The sequence below is a fragment of the Oncorhynchus tshawytscha genome, linkage group LG10, assembly GCF_018296145.1.
Source record: "Oncorhynchus tshawytscha isolate Ot180627B linkage group LG10, Otsh_v2.0, whole genome shotgun sequence".
Classification (NCBI taxonomy): Eukaryota; Metazoa; Chordata; class Actinopteri; order Salmoniformes; family Salmonidae; genus Oncorhynchus; species Oncorhynchus tshawytscha.
Window position 1 is genome coordinate 30330479 of NC_056438.1, and position 13561 is coordinate 30344039.

The 13561-nt window shown below is 43.4% G+C and overlaps 1 protein-coding gene across 1 annotated transcript in view; it reads left to right on the forward strand.

Annotated features, from left to right (window-relative positions):
- The window catches only part of LOC112261017 (actin-binding LIM protein 2-like), a 104083-nt gene that overhangs the window by 36668 nt on the left and 53854 nt on the right, over positions 1–13561 (forward strand). The window contains 1 exon segment of the mRNA XM_042328494.1: positions 4609–4758. Within this exon segment, the coding sequence (XP_042184428.1) occupies positions 4609–4758 (150 nt within the window).

A 13561-nucleotide genomic window follows, 5' to 3' on the forward strand; every position in this document is an offset into this window, starting at 1 on the left:
AACGACCTGCCTCTCTCTCATTACACTCCACAAGGAGACTGCCTGTTACGCGAATGCAGTAAGCCAAGGTAAGTTGCTAGCTAGCATTAAACTTATCTTATAAAAACAATCAATCATAATCACTAGTTAACTACACATGGTTGATGATATTATTGATTGATTATATTATCTAGCGTGTCCTGCGTTGCATATAATCTGACTGAGCATACAAGTATGTAAGTATCTGACTGAGCGGTGGTAGGCAGAAGCAGGCACGTAAACATTCATTCAAACAGCACTTTCGTGCGTTTTGCCCGCAGCTCTTCGTTGTGCGTCAAGCATTGCGCTGTTTATGACTTCAAGCCTATCAACTCCCGAGATGGGCCTAGTGTAACCGAAGTGAAATGGCTAGCTAGTTAGCGCTTGCTAATTCTCGTTGTGTTGCTGGTTCGAGCCCAGGGAGGAGCGAGGAGAGGGACGGAAGCTATACTGTTACACTGGCAATACTAAAGTGCCTACAAGAACATCCAATAGTCAAAGGTTAATGAAATCCAAATGGTATAGAGGGAAATAGTCCTATAATTCCTATAATAACTACAACCTAAAACTTCTTACCTGGGAATATTGTAGACTCATGTTAAAAGGAACCACCAGCTTTCATGTGTTCTCATGTTCTGAGCAAGGAACTGAAATGTTAGCTTTCTTACATAGCACATATTGCACTTTTACTTTCTTCTCCAACACTTTGTTTTTGCATTATTTAAACCAAATTGAACATGTTTCATTATTTACTTGAGGCTAAATTGATGTATTATATTAAGTTAAAATAAAGTGTTCATTTAGTATTGTTGTAATTGTCATTATTACAAAGAATTAAAAAAAATAGGCCGATTAATCGGTATTGGCTTTTTTGGCCCTCCAATAATCGGTATCGGCGGTGAAAAATCATAATCGGTAGACCTCTCGTGTGTGAGTGGTTGGGTGGGGGGGATAGAGATGGCATGTCCCCGAGGTCTGTAGTGGTACATAGCTCAGATTGTTTTCTGGCTGTGACCTTTGGGAGGGCGACACTGTGGGTTTGTGTCTGTCAGCGAGGGAGCAGAGGAGAACAGGGTGATTGATGAGCAGGACATCTGTGCCAGGCTATAGGTCTTGGTGTTATGTGTGTTATGGGATGGGCTCAATAGCTCAGTACAGTGTTTTCTGTTAGCCTAGCCCTTGGAGGTTCTTCATAGCACATTGTGTTCCTTGTGTGTCAAGAGTGCTCCTTCGTACTATTTACCCTGAAATGCTCTAGGCCTAAACTGTACCCATTACAAGAGAAGCCCCCTAGTGGAATCATATTGGACCCCCCCAAGCCGTATTTATTGTCCAGACAGGAAGTGAACGATACAGGATCCACTAAACAAGTGCGTGCCAGGGGGAGTGTATGCTGGTCCGGCCGAGAGATCGAGCGAGAGAGAGAGAACGAGAGAGGGCAGTGGGCAGACCCCCCATTTCCTCCAATAGAATAGTCTCGGCTGGACTCTTGCTGTGCCACATGGTTTCAATCAACTCAGGCTCTTGAAGTGCCTCAGACCATTTTATGAGGATGCGTGACTTTCCTTCCCCCAAATTCTTGCCTTTATTGGTACAGTAGCAGCCAGTGTTGTGGTTCCAAAGTCTGGTCACAGTTTTGTCCTGTGTCGGATACATCTGTACTCTGTCTTGACTCGGAGTAAAAAAACTCATCATTATCAGCTTCCATTCAGTGAGCGCGTAAAACCGCTTCTTGATGCCAAATATATCATGAACATCTTATTGCCTATTGAAACTTGGGCTTCCTACTAACTCACTATTAGTAAGGGGCGATGGGGGGAAATTGTAACAGTCTTTATATCTATTATAGACATGTTTGCGCAGTGGCGAACCGTGGCTATTGGACCTAGGCTTTCAGTTGGGGGAAAGATTGCAGAAAACCGAGCATACCTTAATGCGCCCAACTGAAACGAACAGGCCTGAGGCTGAGCCGAGCTTTCTGTGCTGCCACTCACACAGAGACTGAGCCCGCACAGATAGTGCTACCAGCAACAACAACCACATGGCTTACGCTAACCTACTGTACGGTAGCCTCACACCATCACTATCACAACATCCCCCAACAGTGACACATCACAGGATGTGCGTGACAGGTTTGTGATGCTGAGAGGACAGCGACTGTAATAGCAGCGCAGTCCATGTGGGAGAGTGCACTTTCTGTAAAACATACAGGGCCGATAGAACGAGAGAAGTCACACAATGCATGATGTGAACGGATAAGCAGTTCCATTCACTCGGACATAATAAGCCAGTAGGTCCCAATCACAGGAATACAGAAACACAACCATTAGGCGAAGTGCTTCCAAATCGAAAAGCACAGTTATTACTTCCCATTGCAAACCTGTTTTTTTAAAAACGTTCAGCACACAAAGTAACCGATGATCTAAAAGTTCAAATGCGACAGTTTCACACATGTAAAGTTATTTTCAAAGAGATAGCAAACAACAGCAAGTGGTCTGCAATAAAAAAAATAACAGTTCCACTCGCCGTGTTTTCGATCATTTGAAACGGATGCTGATCCCTTGAAATGTATCTTCTTGTTCGAAGTTGCTAGTGAAAAAGGGCAAAGCTAACAAATTAGCAACAGCATCCTTTTCGGTAACACCTGCTGCAGCCGCTTCAAACTAGCCTACAACAAAAGCTAGCTAGACCGCGGGAAAACTATTGCTCGCTACTGCACAGTTTCCATATGTTTTTGTTAAAACAGTCCCATCCATTACAAGTCAAAATGTGATTGGTTGATTCCACTGTCACTGCACAATTCTGGCCTAATACATTTCAATGGCAGATGCCTTCTCTCTCGCTTCTGATGGCCTAGCCAATGGCTGACTTAGCTAGAATTATCTCCCTGGAGACTACCAAAGAAAAATCCTGATTGGATATTTATTTTGCTTTGCTTTTTTGCAGTGTTAACCCTTTCCTTTCCAACAGAAACTGAAGAGAATAAATCAGAATATCATTGAAAATTAGAATATAATTAGAATATAATTTAACTATTATTGAACAGATTAAATAGAAATAAAAAAACATGTATATTTTAAAACTGCATTTATTTATTTTATAAATCCTTAGCCCTTCTCTGAAGGCCCTCGTGTAGTAATAAATTGTAGAGTGGCTCTCTATTTTCTCTCAGCATTTTCCCACCATTCTGAATGTCTAAAGAATCCACAAGTTCCTCTGAAATATGAACTCTTTTTATGGTGGCAATTTCACAAAATTCCAATCATGCTTTTGAATTGGACTTGCATTTTTCTGGTCTCTGTCTTGACTCGGTTGTTTAACCGGTCTTCCCGCTCGCTGTATAAAACTGAAAAAAAAGCTTTTTACCTCACCAGAGGCTCTTTAAACATTCCCAGAATGCTTTGCTCTACCTCTGAGTCTGGTTCTTCTAGCCATGGCCGAGAGGCCCAAGACCTCAAAGGGATAATAAATGGCGTTGAAGGTGTTTTTCACTGTCGCCGGTAGTATTTACCATGTAAAGAGTACCTACAGGCAACAGACATAACTCTACAGCTTGTAGAGTGTCTAACATGGCTTTGTTTGAGTCCCAAATCTCATTTGGGCCTAAGTAGAGGCTAAACAGGGACATTTCTCAAGTTCTCAATGGTAATGTTGGCAGACAAAGAACAGAGAGGAGAAACTCTTGAATGAATGAATGAATGAATGAATGAATGAATGAATGAATAAATGAATGAATGAATGGAGGGACACTGAAGCTGAAACTGGTTCTCGGGTAAACACTAGTCTAGCAAAAGGTGCCCTGCTTAGCACAGGCAGTCTATCTGAATGCCATTGTTTCCCCCTTCTTTTGAACCCCAATTAGGAGTAACCATGGTGTCCAAAACAGAACCGGTTTGACGGGCACAGACGAGAGAGAGAGAGAGAGAGAGAGAGAGAGAGAGAGAGAGAGAGAGAGAGAGAGAGAGAGAGAGAGAGAGAGAGAGAGAGAGAGAGAGAGAGAGAGAGAGAGAGAGAGAGAGAGAGAGAGAGAGAGAGAGAGAGAGAGAGAGAGAGAGAGAGAGAGAGAGAGAGAGAGAGAGAGACACTCTCTGTTTGTCTGATCAGTTGTCCGTATTGGGATGGGATGATGACTTGCATGGGTGAGTATGCGAGCGCTTTGTGTCATTATAAATGGAGAAGGGTGAGGTGCTGAAAGACGTAAGCTGATGTTGTGTACTGTACCACGACTTCGTATGGACTGAAGTTATCAGGCTTGTCTCTGTGTTTGTCACTGTAAGGCATAGTTACTTAGGCTAATTGATGCACCAGTTATCTGGTCATATCTTTACCACTACTCATAGACATACAGTACTTGTATCATAACAGTACATACCATGTGCGGGCCTCCGGGCTGTTTGAAGTTTCGAACATACTTATGTAATGAATGTGTGTATGCAGTGTGTGTGTGTGTGTGTGTGTGTGCCTGCCTGTGTGCATTTTGCATGAGTCATGAATGCTTTTGTTCACGAGTATGTTTCTACACGTGACATCTCCAAATGCATGTGTGTGCATTTCCTATCTAACCTCGGTGCCGCTCTCCGTTTCTTTCAGTGTTTCATCAGCAGGGTGTCCACAGCCCTCTGGAGCAGGGGGTCAGCAGCAGCAGCTCCATCCCCTGTCAGAACTGTGGCAAGGCCTGCAAGGGAGAGGTGCTGCGCGTGCAGAACAAACACTTCCACATCAAGTGCTTCGTCTGCAAAGGTACGTCGGCCTTGACACCTAACCTCTTATTATCTAGTCAATACATCTTTTTTTGATCCAGTCATTTAGCAGACACTCTTATCCAAAATCGACTTAAAGGAGCAATTAAATCAAATCAAATGTATTTGTCACATACAAATACATTTGATTTGATTTCATTTAATTGCCTTGCCTTGCATAAGGACACATTGGCAGATGTTTCACCTCGTCGGCTTGGGGATTTCGAACCAGCAACCTTTCGGTTACTGGCCCAATGCTCTCACCAGATACAGATACAAGGACACACAAAGACTGCTGACTAGTTATCATGAGCACAGGCAGTTAGCTACTGGGTTTTCTGCATTCTTATGGGCATTGGTTATAGCAGGTGCAACATACAGTCATCATGTTTGCTACCGTATCTCACTCACTCACCAGAGCACTACCATAGAAAACAAACAGGCTAGGTTAGATAGGGCAGGTCAAAGCAATCAAAGAACAGAAGGATCAGTGTTTCCTGTTTTGTCTCTTTTAATGTGTGTCTGTGTGTCTGTGTGTGTCTGTGTGTGTTTCCGTGTGTGTGTGTGTGTCTGTGTGTCTGTATGTGTGTAGCTAAAGAGTTGGCTGCTGTGATCTCATATTCAGCCCACTCCTCCTTTCTCTCTCAGTCATCTCCATTGCACTCTGTAAGGCCCCAGTCTTTCACTAGGGGCTGGTGTCAGTGTGATGTTGTTATGAACACAAGCAGGGTTGCTAGGAAACCAGCGGGGTCGGGACAATGTTGGGCACTTCCTTCAGTTTATCACGTTTATTCTTACATCAGTGTGTAACGCCACTGGACACCCCCCGGCCATTCAAACTCACTTCTAGGAACGAGCGATGAGTAAAAGGGAGAGAGGAAATGAAGAGGAGCTGAAAAATAAAGGCAGGTCTAGACTCTAGTGAGTGACACTGTCTAAAGAGATCATCCTCTCATTAAGGCTTAGGTGGTATCCAGATTGTCATACCTTCATATCGACCTTGTGCCATACCGGGATATTCGGTAATACCGGCACTGAACACAAGGGGTGCTATTTTCAGACTTCACTGAGACGTTGTAATCGGGAAGGTTAGCAATGCTAACAAGGACATGTAAAATCCCATATAGAATGCTAACTAGATGCTAATGAAGGCATTGAGACCATTTTATACAGTCTCTGACCTAAACTATTTTCAGGACAGACATCCCAGTTCATAAAGTTATACAAGTAACTCTTAAAAATGCTACTCACGGTTTGCTGCACGCACATAACAAATATTAGACAGCAAAGCTCTTGATCCAGGAGGGGAATCTCTGCTGTTACCGGCAAGATAAACTTCGCTAGATAGCTAACTAGCTACTAAATTAGCAAACCAAATGAACAACTGCAGAGCATTTAACACATTTAAGAGAGTTAACTTAATAGTTATAAGATATCTAGCTGGCAAACATTTAGTTGCGAATTCCATACTCTAAGTAGATCACCTGGTGCACAACAGTGAGTGACTCACAAGGCTCCAGTCTCTTGTCGTGCTTGTAAACAAACAATTATGTGACAGGTGAAGTTAAGAACGCGATATTCTTTATCTCCTAACATATTGCGCAAGTTGACTACTGGTATTTGCTTAAAAAGTCGAGGGCAAATATTCAAATGTATCAAAAAACATCAAAGGAATAGTTTCAACGGTATTGACGTTATTGAAAAACAATCCCGTAGCTATTTCAGAATACCCCGGTATATACTGTATACCGCCCAAGCCTACTCTCCATGTTGAAATGTTTATCCCTGGTTTACTGATTCATAGGGGAAGTCTGGTCCGAGGGGAAATGTGCTAAGTGTGAAGATTCTTACACCTGCAATAGTATTTTATTACATTTTCTTTAGCAATTCCTACATTTTCAATATTTCCTCCACTTTATGTTTTTGGTTTATGCCTGAAATACAGTATGTATTCATGTTTTGTTCATTTGTCAGTGTGGTTTCTCATAGGAAATGTATGAGGCTCGTTAATGAAATGTCAGGCATTTAGAGGGCGGTATTAATACCCCTTATAGACTCAACACTGACAGGGAGAGGCACCGAGGGGGTTCGTCCACACCCCAATCCCAATCCCTTAACCACCCCCCAACCCCCTAATTACAAAAAAAAACTAAACTAGAGTGTTTACCAAGACAACACCCAGCTGAACCACCCCCCTTATCAGGAAGCCTTATTTTGCCCTTCCCAGAATTCCACTGCAGGAATGCAATTTTCCATCTAATTGTTGGATTTATACTGCCAGAATTCTTCATGTATCCTGAGGTATGTGGGGTGGGGGCCCGTTTTGACAATAAACTTCCAGATGTTGTGGACTGAGTGTATCCCAGAGCTTGAGGTAGAAGTTACTCTGAAGTCCAGATCTAGGAACAGATTACCCTACCTCTAATCTTAACCTTAACCATTAGAGGGATGAATAAACATCTGACCCTGTATCAGTGGTTGGAGGTAACTTCAACCTACTCTGGCTCCAGCCACTTTATAGGCTGCAACAGGGCCGTATCAGAAAACCATCAAAGACTCCTCAGGTTGACCTGGAGGAGAATCAACCATATCAAATATATGACCTCCCTGTCTGCTTATCGCTAATTAGAGCTACCGCGGGTGTAAGCCAGGCGTCTAACGGTGCCAGTTCTGAAGGGGAAACCATTAGCGCTTTGCTAGCCAATTATAATTAGCACTATGCTACACAGGGTTAGTCATTTAATGTAACCCCCCCAGTGGCTCTGGTAGTCTGATATCATCAGGGCTAGGAGTGGTAACACAAAATACAGCCTCAGATGTAGCCTTAGGCTGTTTAATCATGTTAATTTTAGCTAGCTAATTCACTTTATGCTAGGAATGCTATCAAGTGTTGCTAGCTTTTGTTGATGCAAGAACTCTATCTGTCACACAGTGTCCTGTTATGTCGGATTTTATGACACCCGATTAATTAGTTAGTTAGTGAATCAGCTATGTCCAAATTGAAAGATACACTGAAACTGTTGTCTGGCAGAACATTGAGGAGATTTTTATCCCTCGCCTGTTTTTGTTCTCATGGAGGATGATAACATCACAAAAGCATTTTCACACAAAGGGGAATTGCCTACTGCCAGCAAAACTGTGGACACCCGATCTTACTATACAAGCTTACAGGCCGGTGAGCATTATGCACACAGACCTATGGAAAAACAGGCAACTGTTAGCGATATCAGCTATCAATTTCATTATTAACCTATCCAAATAGATTCCTTCCTGGAACTATTGGTGTTGGACAGTAAACATACACGAACAACCACATGTTCCGGGGTCTATTTGACAGGGGGGGGGGGACAATGGCAGCTGTTTTAGATATTCTCAATGGGGGTGTTGGCTTTTGGCCTCTCTGTTCTCTTGTTGCTTGACCAGAACCTTCGTAGCTCGGGTGCTTTTTGTTGTTGTTGTCACTCAGGGATGGGACAGTGACCTCACCCCACACTCACACATACCACCAACGCCCACCTCTGTCAGACCTTGAAACAGGCCCAGGGTCTAGTGCTTGTTCCTTAGGGGTCCTTCTGGGCCTGGTCTAGATTTGAATGGAATGTACTCAATAGGGATAGTACAGTAAACACAGTCTGTTGGGTAGGGCCCACAGGTTTTCCTGTTCAGGACAAACTAAGCACCTTGAACATAGGCTACTGTAGACTAAAAAAAACATCAGGTTTTCTCCTGTTCTATGTCAGGGCCTGTGAACGGAGAGAGGAGAAAATCCGATGTACAAACATGATGTAATACGCCGTGGGAACGGATAACAGACACAGACCCACGCTAGCTTGCCTCTCTTACGTTGTCTTAGTAGTCTGCAAGCAGTTTAGCTCCACCGAGTGGGAGCAAAGTCTCACCTTGAAGTGAGTTTCTGTTTCTCATGTCAAAATGATCGACCGTGGGCAAAACAATCGACCATAGACTCTGCACTCCAATCCCCACGTAGCATTTTATTCTGTCAAGGACACACACGCATGTCCACTCATACTACCACCCAGGCACACACTGTAAAATACAAAGGGGCTTTTGCAAGGGACTGCCAGCAAGGTCACACCAAGACAACATATCGGCATACACATTGCACACAGTACACACTGTATATATTTAATAGCAGCAGCATATTGAGGCTGTATGTAGGGTCACTTGGTGTCTTGAAGACTAATCTGGCTTAACCAGATGTCTGGGCTGGCTGTTGTGTCCATTTTAATTTTCATCTGCAGGATCAGGATAGGGAATTAGATTAGCCACAAATTACATCTAAATGACATGCAATTTCATTAGCATCCTGTGGTCTGGTTCTGTTCAGCTTTCAAAAAGGTAATTTGCACGTGCACACGCACACTCACACTCACACTCACACACACACACACACACACACACACACACACACACACACACACACACACACACACACACACACACACACACACACACACACACACACACGCGCGCACACACACACACACACACACACACACACACACACACACACACACACACACACACACACACACACAGACACACACACACACACACACACACACACACACACACACACACACACACACACACACACACACAGACACACACACACAGACACACACACACACACACAGGGGCAGTGTTTCTACAGCCCAGACTATTGATAGTTCGATGTTAGCCTTCAAACAGGCCTCTCCAACCAGGGAATTGTATGCACACAGACCCGGTCTGATTCATTTGTTGATGAGCTGCTCAGGCGTGTGTTGTCAGTGTGTATTATTTCCACTAAGGAAAGCTGCTGGTTAGGAAACATTATAAAACATGTCAACGGAGCATTTCAAGACAAATCGGAAATCCCTGAATACCTACAGCAGTTTAGGGCACATATTCATAAAGCGTCTTAGAGTAGGACTGTTGATCTATGATCAGTTTTGTCTTTTAGATCATGATGATCAAGATTATATGGACGGGGTGAGGAACTGATCCTAGATCAGCTTGATGAATACAGGCCCGATAGATTAAACTAGTTGGATGTGGAAGTACACCTCAAAGTGTCTTCATCCGTTTAATCCTGTATTATTACAACCCAAGAAATGACTCCGTTTTAAGTCGTAAATCTCACCGTGAATCACCTTGAAGAAATGATACAATAGACAGAGAGGTTTCTTATTATTTCTCTCAGCAGGAAATGTATGAATTAGGTGGAGAAAGTCACTCTGATTTCACATAGTGTTCAGAGGGGAATCCTCCGTGGAGATATTCTGAGTGCCTTTACTTCGTAAGTAGCTTCCATTTCCATTTTCCCTTCATGCTACATTAGATAACCTTTCACAAATGGGATGTTCTGAGGATAGGGAGTTTTGGGCCTCGCAGACGGGCATTAGTCTATTATATTCTGTATTGTATAATAGTATTGTCAGAATCCTGGTCAATGTAGACTCTTGTTGACCGGCTATAAACAGGCAGTATAAGGAAGGGTTAAGGTCTGTGTGTGTGTGTGCGTGTGCGTGTGTGTCTGTGCTAGGACGATAAAAGACAATTCCACAGATAATGGAATTACACTTTGACTCAGTTTTTTCACATTAAAAGGTCGATGTCCACGCTCCTGCGGAAATATAATTAGCATAATAATAAAAAATACCATGCAACTCTATGCACGAGGACTACTTTTAACAATTTCCACTGGAAAATGTACAGAAACAGATTTAGTGTTAGAACTATGCAAATGCAAACTTTGGTAATGTTATTTTTTGAGTGTGTGTGTCGGGAGGGATGTTTTTATTCATGTAGGCTACACTGTCCTGGAAAATCATTTTAAATGTAGTCACCTTAGTGTGTGTGTCCGGTTGTGGCTCTGTTTATCCCCAGCTTCCTGTTTTTATTCAGCCACCACGAGTCGAAGGTCATCTATATTAATGCCTCTCTCTTACACAATGCACCCATACCAATAATTCATGAGACATGGGTCTCGGTGTGTGTGTGTGTGTTTATGTATTGTCTACCTCTAGAGCATCATTCAATTTCTGCTTGATGTCAACGCTCTGACTGACTGGGAAACCCTGGCCTAGCGCACTAGTGGGGCTGCAGCACTATGAAGTAGTCGGGTTCAGTTCCCACGTAAAAAAAATACTGCAGTTTACTATAGAACACTACAGTACTGTAGTAAACTGTAGTATACTTTATAATACTCTACTACACACTGTAGTGAAAATTCTACAGTAGTGTCTACAGAAACACTACAGTATCAAATCAAATGTATTTATTAAGCCCTTCTTACAATCAGCTGATATCTCAAAGTGCTATACAGAAACCCAGCCTAAAACCCCAAACAGCAAGCAACGCAGGTGTAGAAGCACGGTGGCTAGGAAAAACTCCCTAGTAAGGCCAAAACCTAGGAAGAAACCTAGAGAGGAACCAGGCTATGAGGGGTGGCCTCTTCTGGCTGTGCAGGTTGGAGAACATTTTAAAATGTTCATAGATAACCAGCAGGGTCATAATCACCGTGGTTGTAGAGGGTGCAACATGTATACTACAGCCTGCAAAAAACAATTTAGTGAATACTATAGCATTTATAAAATAGTATTTCTTTCATGTGGGATTGGCCTAGCTATGGATCTCAAATAGTTATTGAGACTAAGTTATTGTATTTCTCACTCCAGCAAAGTCAGTAGCTACTTCCTATCCATAAAATTAGGAAACCTAATCTACTGCAACAGAATATCACATGGCTTTCTTCTCTCAAGCATTAGGCTACACACCCCTTACCAGCACTCCAGACTCACAGTTCAATAGGTCAGAGGCCTTTGAGTCACACACACACACACACACACACACACACACACACACACACACACACACACACACACACACACACACACACACACACACACACACACACACACACACACACACTACTGGGCATCCAGTTTCCACTAAGCATGTGTAATGGAGGGCCCACTGCTTATTTAGCGAGTAACACTCGGCTCACACCGAGGCTTGAACCCAGGACCTCACCGAGGCTTGAACCCAGAGTACAACTGACCGCCCTCTGGAAGTATCTTACCAGTTGGCGGCACTGAAAAATGTTCAATTCGGGCAGCGCAATTAGCGACACTTGAGGCTGAGGAGTAAGTTTCAAACATCCCCATGTGCTACAAATGCTCCGTATCATAAGTCAATGCCCTATACAGCCTAATAATACTAACCATGAGCTAACACTTTCTAATGTCTTCGAAAGCCAAGTCAACAAACAGATTACCAACCATTTCGAATCCCACCATACCTACTCCACTATGCAATCTGGTTTCAGAGCTGGTCATGGGTGCACCTCAGCCACGCTCAAGGTCCTAAACGACATCATAACCGCCATCGATAAGAAACAATACTGTGCAGCCGTATTCATTGACCTGGCCAAGGCTTTCGACTCTGTCAATCACCACATCCTCATCGGCAGACTCGATAGCCTTGGTTTCTCAAATGATTGCCTCGCCTGGTTCACCAACTATTTCTCTGATAGAGTTCAGTGTGTCATATCAGAGGGCCTGTTGTCCGGGCCTCCGGCAGTCTCTATGGGGGTGCCACAAGGTTCAATTCTTGGGCCGACTCTCTTCTCTGTATATATCAATGATGTCGCTCTTGCTGCTGGTGATTCTCTGATCCACCTCTACGCAGACGACACCATTCTGTATACTTCTTGGCCCTTCTTTGGACACTGTGTTAACAACCCTCCAGACGAGCTTCAATGCCATACAACTCTCCTTCCGCTCCCTCAAATTGCTCTTAAATACAAGTAAAACTAAATGCATGCTCTTCAACCGATCGCTGCCTGTAACTGCCCGCCCATCCAGCATCACTACTCTAGACGGTTCTGACTTAGAATATGTGGACAACTACAAATACCTAGGTGTCTGGCTAGACTGTAAACTCTGCTTCCAGACTCACATCAAACATCTCCAATCCAAAGTTAAATCTAGAATTGGCTTCCTATTTCGCAAAACAAAGCATCCTTCACTCATGCTGCCAAACATACCCTTGTAAAACTGACCATCCTACCGATCCTCGACTTCGGCGATGTCATTTACAAAATAGCCTCTAATATCCTACTCAATAAATTGGATGCAGTCTATCACAGTGCCATCCGTTTTGTCACCAAAGCCCCATACACTACCCACCATTGTGACCTGTATGCTCTCGTTGGCTGGCCCTCGCTTCATACTCGTCACCAAACCCACTGGCTCCACCCTGCTAGGTGAAGTTCCCCCTTATCTCAGCTCACTGGTCACCATAGCAGCACCCACCTGTAGCATGCGCTCCAGCATGGTCACTCCCAAAACCAATTCTTCCTTTGGCCGCCTCTCCTTCCAGTTCTCAACTGCCAATTACTGGAACGAACTACAAACATCTCTGAAACTGGAAACACTTATCTCCCTCACTAGCTTTAAGCACCAGCTGTCAGAGCAGCTCACAGATTACTGCACCTGTACATAGCCCATCTATAATTTAGCCCAAACAACTACCTCTCCCCCTACTGTATTTATTTATTTTGCTCCTTTGCACCCCATTATTTCTATCTCTACTTTGCACATTCTTCCACTGCAAATCTACCATTCCAGTGTTTTACCTGCTATAATGTATTTACTTCGCCACCATGGCCTTTTATTTTGTCTTTACCTCCCTTATCTCACCTCATTTGCTCACATTGTATATAGACTTGTTTCTGCTGTACGTTTGTTTGTTTTATTCCATGTGTAACTCTGTGTCGTTGTATGTGTCGAACTGCT